The sequence below is a fragment of the Lolium rigidum genome, chromosome 5 (genome assembly GCF_022539505.1).
Source record: "Lolium rigidum isolate FL_2022 chromosome 5, APGP_CSIRO_Lrig_0.1, whole genome shotgun sequence".
NCBI classification, from domain to species: Eukaryota; Viridiplantae; Streptophyta; class Magnoliopsida; order Poales; family Poaceae; genus Lolium; species Lolium rigidum.
The window spans coordinates 64,012,477-64,027,889 of NC_061512.1; the positions used below are offsets into that span (position 1 = coordinate 64,012,477).

General features: G+C 45.5%; 1 protein-coding gene across 1 annotated transcript in view; it reads right to left on the reverse strand.

The window, feature by feature from the left end:
* Positions 1–1,967, reverse strand: part of LOC124656032 — a 34,195-nt gene extending 32,228 nt beyond the window's left edge. The window contains exons 1-2 of the mRNA XM_047194844.1: positions 1,052–1,967; positions 346–552 (exon numbers count right to left, since the gene is read on the reverse strand). Coding sequence (XP_047050800.1) covers positions 346–552; positions 1,052–1,967 — 1,123 coding nt within the window. The remainder of the gene's footprint in view (positions 1–345; positions 553–1,051) is intronic.
* Positions 1,968–15,413: the final 13,446 nt, after the last annotated feature.

Here is a 15,413-nt window from a genome sequence, read left to right on the forward strand (position 1 = left end):
TACGCGCTTTTGCAAGCGGCAAGTGAACATCTACCGCAGCAACAAGAGCCTCATCTTGTAGGCTTTGGAATCTCTTCAAGGGTGAGACTCGATAAACCCCTCGTTGCTACCGTCTTCTAGATTGCATCTTGGCTTGGATTGCGTGTTCGCGGTAGGAAAATTTTTGTTTTCTATGCAACGCTATCCTACAGGAACCATGGTCCATCTTCCTCCTCCAACACAGCCGGTGGAGGCCGACAGCCGTCGGGATAGCGGCTACGCACGCCCACGACACGGAGACGCCCGGCTGCTGCCCGCTAGGAAAGCCTGGCCGAGCCTCAATTCCGCTGCCTCGCGACCATGTACCTTGCCACCGCTGCCCGATCCCTCTGCCGCCCTTCCTCCCCGCCAAGATCCGCCACACCACCGCGTCCCCCGCCATGATCCGGTGATGTAGCCAAAGGCCACCACCACCAGACCCACCGTCCACCGTTGCCGCCCCTGAAGGACCCCGCCTCCGTGCAAAGGGGAGTCCATGGGCGCGCCACCATCGCCCCTGCCTTTGGCAGCCGGACGCGGCCGCCACCGCCAGGAGGAGGGAGATCGGCCGGCCTCTGGCTAGGATTTGGGTCGTCGCTCGGAGCCACCTCGCGCGAGACGACCCGGGGCGAAGATCGGATGGGGAGGGAGGAGAGGGGTCGGTGGTGGAGGGTGGGTGGCGGCGCCGGGAGGGAGGGTGGGCGCCGGCTAGGGTGGAGGGGTGGCTAGGGAGATCGGCCAGAAAATGTAAAAGTAAATCACACTTTCGCATACTTTCAGTTCCTTGCTTCCTGAAACAATGAACACTTGAACTTCCAAAGTCAACACTTACATCACCTTAAAAACAACAGAAGAGATCAAACAGCCCATTAATCCCTTTTCTATACACAAAAGTCAACTTTTTTCCTTTCCAGTTCGTGGCTTCTTGCCACGGCGCAATACTTGCTAGGAAGCTTATTTTAAGTTACTATTGCTTCACACTGAGCTAATAGAGTCCGAGGAGGCGCCGGCGATCAAGGCCTGGACTTGGCGGCAGCAAGGCCGTGCATGGCGCCGTAGCCGCGGGAGCCAAACCCAAGGCAGCCGAGAAGCAGCCCCTGCCGGTACGGCAGGAACGTGCGCCGCCGCATGTCTTCCGCCTCAGCCCGCCTCGCCTCGTAGAGCCGCTCGTGCGCCGACCCCCTCCTCCCGCGCCTCCCCACCGCCGGCGTGGGGTTCGTCTTGGGAGCTGCCAGCGAGGCGTTCTTGTTGGGGCGCGCTGGCGTTGGCGCCGGCGGCAGCGAAGCTGGAGGTCGGTGCTTGGAGCCGTCGGGCTTCTTCTGGTGGACGAGGTTCTTGAAGAATCGCCACCGGCGGTAGTTTCTCGAGGTCGAGGAGGACCCGGACGAGGTAGTCGAGGAGGAGGAGGACGACCGCGAAGCTGATGTCGGCGTCTGGACAGAATCTTTCCCCCGAGCAGGCGAACATAAAGGCGACATCCAGCGTGCGCGGAATGGGGAGAGTGAGCGGGTCTTGCGGTGCACGGACCGGCTCCGGAGACGGCCGCGCTCGTCCGTTGGTGCAGCTGCCTCAAGGGGCATCAACCGGCCGCCGGTGGGGCGGTCCGCGAGAGGCGGGGGCGCCTGCGAGCGGAGGAGGAAAGAGGAGAGCCGCATTGGGCGGATCTGGCCGTTGTGGAACAGCTCGTCGGCGGATGACATTGTGGCGGCAGCGGGCGAAGGGAACTGCGAAGAGAAGTCGAAGTCGTAGTCGTAGTCACAGCCATCGGCGCCTCGCGCGGGGCTCACCGGCGCGCTGAAACAGAAACCGGCGGCGGCGTGGAACGACGGGTCGCGGGCTGGGCTGGACGGCGCGCTGACGAAGGGAGTGGAGCACGCGCTTTCCCCTGCCACGCTGCAAGCCACGGCGAAGTAGTCGCCGGAGCTTCTGTCGGCCGCGGCGGCTGCCATTGTGGCTGCGAATGGGGCGGTGGGGATGGTTGAGATCAGAAGGTGGGGAGGCCTCTTCTTAGAGCATCTCCAACAGGCGCGCTATATCGCGGCGCGCTAAAACCAAGAATCCGCGCGCGGTAAACAGATATGGCGCGCTGTGCCGTTTTTTCCTCCGCCGGGCGCGGCAAAATACAGCGCGTGCGCGCGCAGGAAAAATGGTCCTCCGCCGGGCGCCGCAGAAATACAGCGCGCGCGGCGCGGAAAACAGATTTCTAGTCTATTTTGCATTCACAATTCATGAAAGAAATGACACAATTCATGAAATAAATGACACAAAGTGCAACAACATCACATAGTTCAACAAGGACACACAAAATGACGTAGTTCAACAATGACACACGACATATGGTTCAAATGGACAAAGTGAAACAATGCATATCACAAATGCATATCACACTTCCGCATTTTCCAAGTCAACACCTTCTTCTTCGTCCTCGTCATCTTGGGTTGAAGGAGGAATAGTAGCATTCATGGAAGACACGAAGCCTCCCGGTGGTGCTCCCATACTCCCGTACACACCACTCACGGAGCCTCCCATGGTCCCTCCAAACACTCCTCCATAGCTTGATCCTCCCATGCCGGCCATGCCTCCATAGCCTCCCATGCCGGCCATACCTCCCATGGAGGGCATGGGCATGCTTCCCATGCCGGCCATGCCTCCCATGGAGGGCATGGGCATGCTTCCCATGCCGCCCATGCCTCCCATGGTGGGCATGGGCATGCTTCCCATGCCGCCCATGCCTCCCATGCCTCCTCCAAACATGCCTCCTCCAAACATGCCGGTGGTGGAAGTGTTCATGTTGGCTAGCAACAATCTCTTTTTGGCCAACACTTCATCGCGAAGAAGGTTGACGTACTCCTTTTGCCTCTCATCCATATGGGAAGTATCCATCAAGAAAAGCTTCCTCTCCTCCTCCGCTAGGCGTGCATGCTCCTCGGTGGCTTGCCTCTTCTCCTCCAAAGCCAACTTCCTCTCCTCGTTGGCGGCAATCCTCTCCTCCAAAGCGGCTCTCCTAGCTTCAATAGCATCCATAGCCTCTTTCTCCAAGTTTCGTTGCATCTTTCTATCTTCATTTGCTTGCAACCTTGCATTTGCAATCCTCTCCATAGCCATGGCAATGTCATCATCTCCGGCCTTCCTTCCCTTCATTTCCTTGGCGGTCTTCCTACCGGGCACATTCCTCCGCCCATTGTTGATGGAGTGAGGAGTGGAGCTTCTCTTCTTCCCTTCATCACTTGAATCATCATCGATGATTGTTGCATCACCGGTAGCATTGGCCGCCATAGTTGCCGCATCCAACTTGCCGCGCGTCTTCCACTTCTCTTCATTCCCTAGCACTTCATAGCAATGATGCAAGGTGAATGGCTTGCCAAGAATCTTGTTGCCTTTCTTGTTCTTCTTTCCCACATCCCTAAACAATCCTTGAGCCATGGAGTTCTACACATATGCGCAAAAGAAAATAGATGAGCCATATGAAGTACAACCGTATTCTTCTCATATGAGCCATATGGTGAACATAGTAGAGTCACTTACCCTATCATTCTCATTAGTGCCACTCGGATTGAGAACATCGATGTTGGCTTGCACGCCCGCCCATTTTTGGCAATCGGTGTTGATACCGGACCAACGGGACCGAAGTGAGCGCATGGTTCGCTCGATCCCACTTGTGTTTGTATTGAAGTACTCCGTCATCCTCATCCAATATGTTTCTCTTGTTTGATCGGTACCGGTTGTTGGATCCATTCCAATTGTCAACCACGTCTTGCAAAGCAACTTGTCCTCCGCTATGGTGTAGTTGGCGGCCCGGCCGGGAGGGCGAGGTTCAATCAACCCTTCTCCTTCCTCATCTACATCCTCATATTCCTCCTCCCCATAGGCGGCTTCATCGTCATGCAAGAACGAGGATCCAACATTCATTGTCTCCATGAATGCCGCATCATCCACTCTACATTGCAATGAAATTCATTACCATCGGCTAGGTATGCATCTAAACCACAATTCGACAAAAAGAAGTGTTTTTTACCTCTCGGGCATTTCACCATCCACCATATGTGCGCCCGCGCGGTTGCCGGACGGAGGCGTCGGCTGGGTCGGCGGAGGAGGAGGAGGAGAAGGCGCCCGGTTCGGCGCCGGAGGAGGAGGCCGTCGGCGGGGGACGGGCGCCTTCGCTTCTTCGGTGGCGCGACCGGCGGCGGGGCCGACGTGAGGCCGTTTCGTTGACGGCGCCTTCCCCCTCCTCGGCGCGGGCCGCGCGTGCCGGTGCCTCCGCGCGGCCATCCGCGCCGCGGCGGCGCTCGCGTGTAGTGCCCGCGCGGCGGGACCGAACGGCGCCCGCGCGGCGAGCCGTTGGGTTCCCGGCGTCGGCGCCGCCGCTAGGGTTTGGCGCCGGCGCGGCGGAAGTGGCGGCGGCGGCGGAGGGTGTGACAGAGTAGGGAGGGGTCGGCGGGTTGCCGGAGGGGTCGTCCATCGTCGGGATCGCCGGCGGCGCGCGGAGACGACGGATTGGGCTCGGGCAGCGACGCGGGGGAGGAAGTTTCAGCGCGGGGGATTTTCGCGGTTGGACGAGCGATGCCGCGCGTCGTAGCCGACGCGCCAGATATGCCGCTCCGGATTGTGCAAACGCCGCGCGCCCTAAAAATTTTACAGCACCGCGCCGTTTACCGCGCCTGCTGGAGCGCCTGATTCTGTCCCGCGCGCGCTATATCGGACGTTTTTATGCCGCGCGGCCTATATAGCGCGCCTGTTGGAGATGCTCTTATGGAGGAGAAGGTTTGGTTCCACCGTTCCAGGACGTTTTTCGTTTTAGCCCCTAGATAAACATGAATGTCCTGGTGAAGGTTCTAATGATTATAAGTTTATAATAACGTCTTTCTATGTACACATACTCCTTCCGATTTATAATAAGTGTCAAGCTTTTAAGGGCATAAACATAATAATGCAAGATAAACTATTCGTGTTATTTCCATGTGTGATCCTGGATAAAAAATCATATTTCTATATCATCCTCAAGCTTACAAATACCTAACGTTGTGGACGATAATTGCACAATAGTCTTAGTTCTCCTTGATAGGCATTTAAGCTATGTTTATGGCATAAAGTTTCAAAAGTAAAATACATTCTCAATCACTACATAAAAACTTCAAATTTACTAGGTGTGTCATGTGTGATAGTGGATATGGGTTTAGGTCTCGAATGTTAGTGAATCATCCTTTCTTGAACCAACAAACTTGCGTAGGTGTTCTTAAAATTTCATTCAGAAACTTAAACATATTAGCGTTTAGTGGGCATTGAGATATTGGTCTAGGTTTCACCAAGTACAAGCATGTTTTTTTTTTTGGATAAACATGCATAAGCACTACCCATATATAGAGAAGAAAGGAGTTGCATAATTAAGGAAAAAACCGGGCGAAACCCGGACATGGAGGGAACATATCCCCATGGGTCGACAAAGAAATGGAACCCATAGATAAACACACCGTCGGTCACACAAACATACTGACCAAAAGTCGGAGAACAAAACATCCTTCAAATCGAGACTTCACACACCCTCCACCAAGAAAGCCAAATCTGGCATAACCTGGCCTGAGAGTGGTGAAAATCCCTATAGCATCCCGAGGGGGAATGGAAATGCTTCTCAAGACCATCGCATAACCAAACCAAAAAGCACCATCATTATCGAAGGGAAGAGAAACCATGCATGATGGGGCGGGAGCGGTATGGGCTGCCACGACATCGGTGTAAGAGAAAACATGCATGTGATAATTGTATTTTACACTCATCCTTTCCGAACTTCAACATTGATTCTCAATATTTTACATTGGATTATCCCCACAATTTCGTACTAATGACTAATCAATTTCAAGATTTGCATTTCCATGTCTTGGAATCTCTTTCATAGATTTCATGTGAACTCAGAGAGGTGGGCCACATAGGTGCAATCAAGATTCAAAAATGGATCATACATATCCATATGTGGACACGTCTCCAAAAACACAAATAGATGGGAAGATAGATAGTAGTACAAGTGCATCCACTCATACGAGCAACATATGACGATCTGGTACACGTAAGAGACTCCATTTAACATCATGTAGTACATCGCAGCTGCCTCCCAATATACCACGAAGCCGATGACGACTAAGCTCACGCCATGGAGTCATGAGTGGACTCTCGGATACCATATATATCTGTCACCACAATGATCTCTCATGCAACTCCTAAAAAGTCAACCGCTAAGCTCCCTTACAACTTGGTCTTTTATTTTAAGAAATCAAACAAATTGTTTCACTCATTTTTATGGTTCTTAAACCTTCACCCATATGCAATCTTGCTACCTTCAGCAGTTTTAGGTGATCCGACCCAAGATTTAAGGAGGTAACCTACTAGCGGACCATGAAAGTTCATCTTCGCGAGGTACAATCCTAAGACCCAATTTAGATACTTGTCACTGATATTGATTAGTTGCAATAAGTTTGTGCAACTCCTTTAAATTGATTAATATTTTGTTGAGTAGGTCAATGTGTTTATTAACTGACTTAAGTTGGTCATCTAACTATTGTTCTACTTTATTTGGTTTGCACATATTGTCCCTGCTTTCAAAATAACAAAAATAGAATAAGTCCAGGGAGACTATAGTGCAAAGGTCTGGAATTGTCTTAATGTGGTAGTCTTCAAGAAATTTAGGCATGCAAAATTATATAAAAAGAACTACATGGTTATTGTGGAAATATTTTTAAATGAAAAGCAAAAGAATCTCCCACTCATAGTTTCTGGGTCTTAACATACTCAGTTTTGTTGTCAAAAAGATCCAAAAAGGACCAAATTTTCAAAATTTACCTTAACACATCAAATCATCAAAATGGATAAAAATGTATCTTTCTAATAGTTGCATAAAAAAGTAAGCCAACTACTCCAATGTGAAGTGAGCAATCCACCGGGCATAAAACCACATTTCGGCTGCGATTGGAACAAAAAATATAACATGAAACATGTTACATTGTGTAGAAATTGGTGTACTCCTTAGAAGTTAAGCCTTTTAGTTCCAACATTTCACTCAAAAGCATACCAATCTGCATTAATTCAATTTCTATATATCATTCTGACACTATGCCAACTCTTTATTTTAGATTTAATCGGTGGTGCCTATCAAAAATAAGGTATATGGAGTTGTAAATAAGTACTAGCCCTCCAACGGACTCGGAAATTACTTCACTCTAAGCAACTTGGTCTAGAAAATACCTAATATTATCCTTTGATGCTACTACTATGTCAATTAAAGCAAAATGAGCCAAGTGTCGAAGAGTTCTTTGCATACCGAAAGTGAAAACTAACCTATTTCAGTATGCAGTGTTGAGCTTGAACTTCCATAACAGATGCTTTCCTCCTCGGGGGATAATCAAGGGTTAAGATTTGGAGTTTGATGAGTGTACTTTACACTCAACTCTTTTCATAATTTCTAGCTTTATATTCTCAACATTTCATATTGGTTCGCCCCTAGATATGCCTACTAATGACTAATAAATTGCCAAATTTACACAAAAAATGAAAATGTTCTGCAGGTTGGCTGCAAATTAGGGAAGTTTGACCTCATGGCTGCAATGTTCCATAAAGGGATCATTTCCATATGTGGCACATTTCAAGGAATGCAAATAGAATGGAAGCCAACTTCCATACAAACTTCCTGATTATATCACCACTCATATCGGGTGTCACCGGCTCTGCCTTATTGAACAACAGAAGAACATTTGTGAAGTAGAAAGTCGAATACGATAAACACCAATCGACAAGTGAGGAACAAAGACACCACTACGGCTATATTGGAACACCATAGACAAAGCTTTGTACTCCACCACTCGAACTCTTCGTTGGAAGAATTGTAGGATTGTTTAATGATTCATCTTGGATTGAACCTTGTTATGGGTTGTTTGTTGATTGATATGTGTTTGATGGATTGCTTGTAATATCCATGGGCTAGGGGTAGAAGCATAGTCTCACAACCTGTACAATGAACATTGAGAGGATAAATGGTTTGATTCAATATTCATTTGTTATTTGTATGTATTTCATTCCGTTGTCTCCCCACGACACTAGGACTCATCGTGCCCGACAAACCAACAGTTGATGAGCGACACGAGGTGAGGGACGAAGCTCAAAAGTCCAGTGACAGTTTATGAGAAAAGGATTATATTCAACCTTCGAGAACTAAGGTGCCATATGACTCACTCCCCACATTGGCCTCCTTTGACCACTGATGACGGACATCGGTGTCACATCCGCATGAACTGGCTACACAACATCCACCCCACCTTCCTCCAAGCACCGCAACCAGCAGCACGGGCCCAACAGCCTCAGCCTCCAGGCTCTGCCGCACACAATGTCACGTGTATCCCCTCCAATCACGACAAGGACCGATAGCGACGACAACGAGAGAGGTGCCAGGTAGAGTTGTCGGTGCTTGTGTGTGTGGGTGAGGGTGAGGGCGCTATGGTTTTCCTAGACTGCCTTAGAGGAGGAGACACATGGGTTGGGTGGGTTTTGGTGTTGCCTTTTCAGCCCCGAGTATGATTCTAAGCTAACATCTCATCACAATTACATAATTTGAGACACTTTTCATCTGCCCTCACTAGTGGAAAACGGGGCGTTAGCACCGTTTGGTAAGGGGTTTTTTTACCGGTTGCCCAACTGGTGCTAAGTATCCGGTGCTAAAGCCCCCTAGCACCGGTTCAGTTACGAACCGGTGCTAAAGGGGCACCACGTGGCGGCTGCCGAGCGCCCGAGCGAGAGACCCTTTAGCATCGGTTTGTAATACGAATTGGCGCTACGCGGCAGGAAAACGTCCAAAAACGCTGCCCCGGCAGAACCCCACTACCGGTGCCTTATTTTACATCCAATTTTTTCGAAATATTTTCCACTCCCTCTTTTTTTCTTCAGAATTTCTAATATTTTAGTTATTTGATAAGTTTAGTCTCTAACTACACTTATCTCTAGCCAAATACTTACTCTCGTCAAACTTTCCGCTCGTTCACCCATCCTCCCACTACTTCAACACTAGCACGCTTAATTTCCGAGTTCCTTCCCGTCCCGCTTCCAAGTGCTTCACGCGCATGTATGTGATACTAGTATCACATTAATCATATTAACGTGTTGATCGATGTCATATTTATTTATTATTTGAATTTCAAATAATTCTTTTAATAAACAAAAGTAATGATGTAATAATAATCTTGAATAAATAAATAAACATTAACTTTTAATTTGTATTATTTTTATTATTTTTAATATTTTTTTGCCAAACCTAAAATCTAAAAATCTAAAAATTTGCTAAAAGTAATAGTAATCTTTATGCAGTATGCAATTATTAATTTTAATGTTAAAAAATATAAAATTCTAAATTTCTAGCACAAAGTAAAATCTTCCTGCTTCATATTTTCATTTGGAATTTGAGAATCTAAAAATTGGCTAACCGGGTAAACCTACAGGAATCTCAAAAGATTTTATTTTTTGAATTTTCTATTATTTTCTTTTGTATTTTACATAGTTAAAAAAAGGCTTTAGCACGGGTTCGTGCCACGAACCGGTGCTAAAACTCTGACATCTCGAACCGATGCTAAAGGTCCCGCACGAACCGGTGGTAAAACTCTGGTCTCTCGAACCGGTGCTAATGCAACCTTTAGTCTGAGTTCGTAGCACAATCGATGCTAATACTCTTTGGAGCCAAAAAATCTACTAGTGCCTTTTTTTCTCCGCCCAAAGACGGCAGGCACTCGTTACCAGGCAGTTTCGTTACTTCACTGTGCAATGCAATGCAGCTTCTTCTTCTAACCTTTTGTCATGAGAAAATGGCCACATGCCGATCATGCGCGAAACTTCTTTTGCACAAGAATTAAACGGCCATGAAAAAAATCTAGCAACAAGGCTTATTTCATGCGTGCAAGTAAATTAATTACCCCCAATTCAGCAAGGTATCGATGAACTTCGGCCGTGCATTATTCATACGTACGCATATGTTGAAGTTCAAAAAGAAAAGAAAAAAACATACACGCAGATTGAAGCAAACCTGGCCACAAGAGAGAAGGAAGTCTTTCATCTGTCATATGCATGACGACCACGACCCATCGATCTTGCGCACATAATTAGTTATGTTTTTAGCCGCGTCTCTTTCACTTGGTTAGTTACCAACATTCCACCGCTGGCCGATTCAACTGAAGAGAACAATAAAAAAACATTCTGTCGCGTGGAAGAAACAGGTTAGAACGAGGTTTCAGTTCCCATGCAGTCACCATGATTCGTCACCTTTGTTCCATATAAAAATATTAGTTACTGTACTCATTGGCCTGTGATAATTAACCTCGAACCATACATGTCCGAGTCAGAAGTCCATGAACCACACGTACTATCAAAATACTTTTACATGGAATTTTTTATCTAAACTACTTCCCCGGTTCTGAATTAGTAGCCTAAATTAAAAACTCTCCATCACGCTAGTGTATTTTTAAGAAGAATTATTTGAGGAGATGAGAGGGGATTGAATAAACATCAAATCCACTCCCCATCAAATTCCCTCCCATCTCCAAATCCTATAGGAGGTAGAAATACAAGAGAAGTAAACAAGCCTAAACATGCAGATAATCGTGCATGCATTGGACAATGGGCTTTTCCCCGATTGTGCCTCTCTTCCTCTTCTTGCCTTCAAATTTTCCCGCGATGAATATGTTGAAATCTTCCCCGCTGATCTTTTTTTCCTTCTATAACCCGAAAAATCCGTGTTGAAATCTCTCCTGCCGATCTCCTTCTTGTAATCAGGAGTTGCAACGCCTGCCACTGTGTGGTAAAATCAAGGAACAAAAGCGTGCTAAATGAAATAGCGTGAGCTTTCTCTAAACGCTATGCAAGTTAAAACGCGCTATTAAGCACGCTATTTTTCAAAATTTGAGATCTTGTCTTTCCGCCATCACTTAGCATTTTCAAACTAAACATGAGCAATTGAGATTCTCTAGCCTTCCTAGCTCCCCTCCCATGATTCATACCGGCCGTGGTCAACATTGTTTAGGAACCACAAATTGAACTTAAGTCTGATGTTGTGTAGTAGTTTAGAAGTACAACAGATTTTTAGTTAGTACTTCCTTTGGAATGAAATAATACTCCTCGATTTAGCAGACGTGATACGAGCCCGTATCATGCGTGATATTTTCTTAGCCGATCGAGGAGGCTCATTTCACGCATGCATGCTTTAACACAACAATTTAACAAGGTTTATGACCTTCTATTGTTAAGCCGTATAATAAGCACGAACAATACGTACGCTCTGTTTTGAAAGCAGAATTAGATAGCTGCAGCCTTCAGGAGAATACGAAATTGACTTAATTCTAGCTTGTTATGCTGCCGCATACATATGGCCAGGAAACTTTGTGAAGCGTGTTAACTTATTACCGCGGGTAGTAGATACGAAACATTCTGTCGTGTGGAAGGAACACGTTGTGTGGCCGTGTGCCTACCTACGTGCCCGTGCTAAATATCAAACGGCTATTTCCATGCATGCATTCGATCTAACAGAACCTTCGAGAGACAGTGTCCAGGTATATCGAAAGTCATAACAAAAGCATTTCAAAAAAAGACGTCATAACAATAAAGAAGCAATGTGGAATTTTCCGTGGAGGGACTACTCTCAGACTCGAAATATCAGTTCGTGGATGTGGAAGTAGACGTTTGCTTCTAAATTTATGGATGCGCTAGCAATCAGTTGATTGATTAATTAATTTTCAGTTGATAACAGTTATTACAACAAAGGCTAATTATTTTTTAAATAATACAGTATAAATCTTTATTAATTTTCATAAATATGACGCAAATCTCGGAAATTTTGAAAATAATACAGCATCGCATACCTTTAGGCCGATCGGCTCCTTTCGGCGAGCCGCATGTCGAGCAGGTGCTTTCGGCCACATGTGCACTGACCAGGTCATGTCGCATGTCCCGCCTGTGTCGACAGTCCGATCAGCCACGACAACGCACCTTTTGGCCATCCACAAGCCGACACCGTTTTGAGTCGTTTTCGAAGCTATTTTCCAGCAAAAGTTCATCTTAGAGATAGTATTAGCTTGAGGAAACCCCGATCTACTGAGAAAAGATTTTGAGGTCGGGCGAACTTAAAGCATAAAAAAGATTGATGCAAAAAAACTAAAATTTTATCGACACAATAATATCTAGTATGATCTTAAGCATAATTACTTAGTACAATGGTAATGAAAATATACTTTGATAGAATCAGAACCTACAAAGCCAAAGCATACCATATGAAGCTTTAGTGTCGTCTTGAAGTCCCAGGCAATGGCAGAGCCCTACCTTCCTTCTGAATTTTTTTTTTAATTTCACCAAGATCAAGACTTTTGAATATCCCTCGCTCGATGTAGCACACCATCAAATCATTAAGCCAACTATCGGACATCTTGTTGCGCAACTCTGTCTTGATAATCTTCATAGCTGAGAAGGCCCTTTCAACTGTTGCCGTCGCCACCGGTAAAAGCATTGCCAATTCAATGAGGCGGTAAACTGTAGGAAACATGGTGTGCCTTTTAAGTTCAACCATCTTTTTAGCTAGGCTTGCAATGTCAAAACAATCTCTAAAATCTTCAACTCTCGTCATATGAACATGGAATAGCTCAAGCGCATCCTGTATATGCTCACGCTCATAATCAGAGAAATCCTCATAATAAATCTCTGTAAGGCGAGCAAGCTTATTCATATTAAACCAGGCAAATGAGTCTCGTGGATCAAGACAAGAAAAGTTCTGAAGAACCTCTGAAGATGCCTCATTAAAACGATATGCCTCATTAAAACGATGATCAAACTCAGTGACAATAGAGTCTATAGCAACGTAGAAGGTGTCAACACGATAAATATGATCAGTGGTGACCTGGTATTTTCCTCCTTTTCTTGTTTTACCCCATCTTGTTACCATGGTATCCATACTTGAGATTATGACTTCATTATCAATGCAAAATGATTTGACCTCTTCAAAGAGTGACTCCCAACCATGATTCCTCCAATTGACCAAACGTGTTCTCACATCCGTAACCAAAGAGATTGCCTGAAATGATACAGTTAGAAATTTCGATCAACAAAATATACATATTGAAAGTACAAATGTAAAATATTATCCATCACATACCTCAACAATATTTTGATCCTTCTTTTGCAATAGAAAAGAGACATCATTTGTCATACGAAGTAGTTTCAACATCATCTTCATGATGAACACAAAGTTAAATGTCTCCATTTTATGAACATAACCTCCTGCCTAAGTTGGATTACGCGCGTCATCCTCAACAATGCCCAAAACTTCTATCACTGCATCCCACATTGAGTTAATACAGGATAGGGTTGTGTAGTGAGAACCCCATCTCGTATCTCCAGGTCGGCACAAGTGTGTTTCTTGATTTTTACCTCTTCCCGTGGGCATATCACCTTTCTTGATCTTAGCCAGAAGAATCTCTTTGTGCTTATCAAGCAATATATCCATCTTCCTGCAAGATGAACTACAAAGATTGGCAATACTAGACGCATCATCAAAGAAATCTTCAAGACCTTTGCAACATCTCGATAAAGCAACAAATATCAACTGCAACTGGTGGGCAAAGCAATGAATATAGAAAGCATATGGGTTCTCATCACGGATTAACTTCTGAAGTCCATTAAATTGTCCTCTCATATTAGATGCTCCATCATACTCTTGCCCTCGTAGTCTTGCAATGAGTAGACCATGTTTACCAAATACATCTAAAAGTGCCTCCTTTAGAGCTACCGATGTTGTGTTTGGGACATGCTTAATGCACAAAAATCTTTCAGTAATCTCTCCACTTTTGTTCACATACCTACAAGAAAATGAGATACAGTTAGTTGAAATACACTACACTTTAGAAAAGTAAAACAAATAAATACTTAACATACGTGTATACAGTACTGCTTGTATACATACCTCACAACCACGGCCATTTTTTCTTTGACCGATATATCACGAGATTCATCAATAAGAACAGTGAAAAGACAACCATCCATCTCCTCTTTGATGCGTTTGGTGACCGCTTCCGCACAATGTCTGGCAAGTATTTTCTGAATATCTGAGGAAATCATCTTTGCATTTTTAGGACACAACTCATCAAATGCAAGTTTCACTTCTCTATTCCTTTCTTTATACCAATCAAGCATTTCCAAAAAATTGCCTTTGTTCAAAGAAGAGGAGGACTCATCGTGTCCACGAAATGGTTCACCTTGCAATGCTAGATGACTCACAATACCCAAAGATGTATCCACACGGGTTTCATACTTGACTAGTGAGTCTTTGCTATAAGTTATAACTTTGCTTTTCAAACTTGCCGTTTGATTCTGAAAATCTACACAAGCTGTCCTTGAATTATTATGAATGCTACATGCCCCACCAACATGCTTACGGAATGCAGCCACCGCATTTTTCCAATGGTCATAGCCAGATTTGGTGAATACATCATAACCAAAATTTTCATACATCTGGTCATTTTTAAAAAGATAGCAGTAGAAGCAATATGCCTTATTCTTGTCCACACTATATTCCAACCAATTAAATTCCTTATACCAATTTGGCCGAAAGCTTCTATCATCTCTATCTTTAGGGAATTTATGACGAGTTGGTTGAGTTGGACCTTTCTCTAGATAAGCAAATTTAACATCATCTCTAATATTGGGATGAAATTGATCAATTGGAATGCGAAGTCCCGGATCAAATTTGATGTCATCTAGACCAAAATAGTGTATACCTTCACCTTGTTGAACATCAACATTCTCATTCACATCATCTTCTTCCACTTCCACTTGTTCGGCAGTCCTAGAATCTCCATTAGCTTCTTCCACTTGTTCGGCAGCCGCGGAATTTTCCGTCTCTTTGTCTACATCTTGCTCTTTCTCTTGATGTACCACAATGTCCATAACATTTTCACTCTCATCTGTGCTTGGTTTAGAGTTGCTGCCACTTGAAAGTGGCACAAAATACCTTGTCAAATCTGCAATTGACAATACATAAATTCAGCAAAAAGAACCAGTACTATACTGCTATACCGAAATACAAAAATTCAGAACCACTCTACCTTTCCTATTCCCCCCCTTTTCTGGCCCCTTCCCTTTCCTATTCATCTCAGAACTTAGGCTCAATCTACCTCAACGGCACTCCAGCAGTTGATGTTGCCGTCGGCCCGTCCTCCGATCAGGCGATCAGTAGACAACTGACAACAATCCCTGTCTGGCCCGCTGGCTTCTTCGATCCGTATTCCCTAGACTAAAACCCAGAGCCAGAGGTCAGCCGTCCAACTGTCCAAGGCTGCAGCCGCCAGCGCTGGAATTTTTGGGATCGTGACCTGCGTGAATTGAGGAATCGA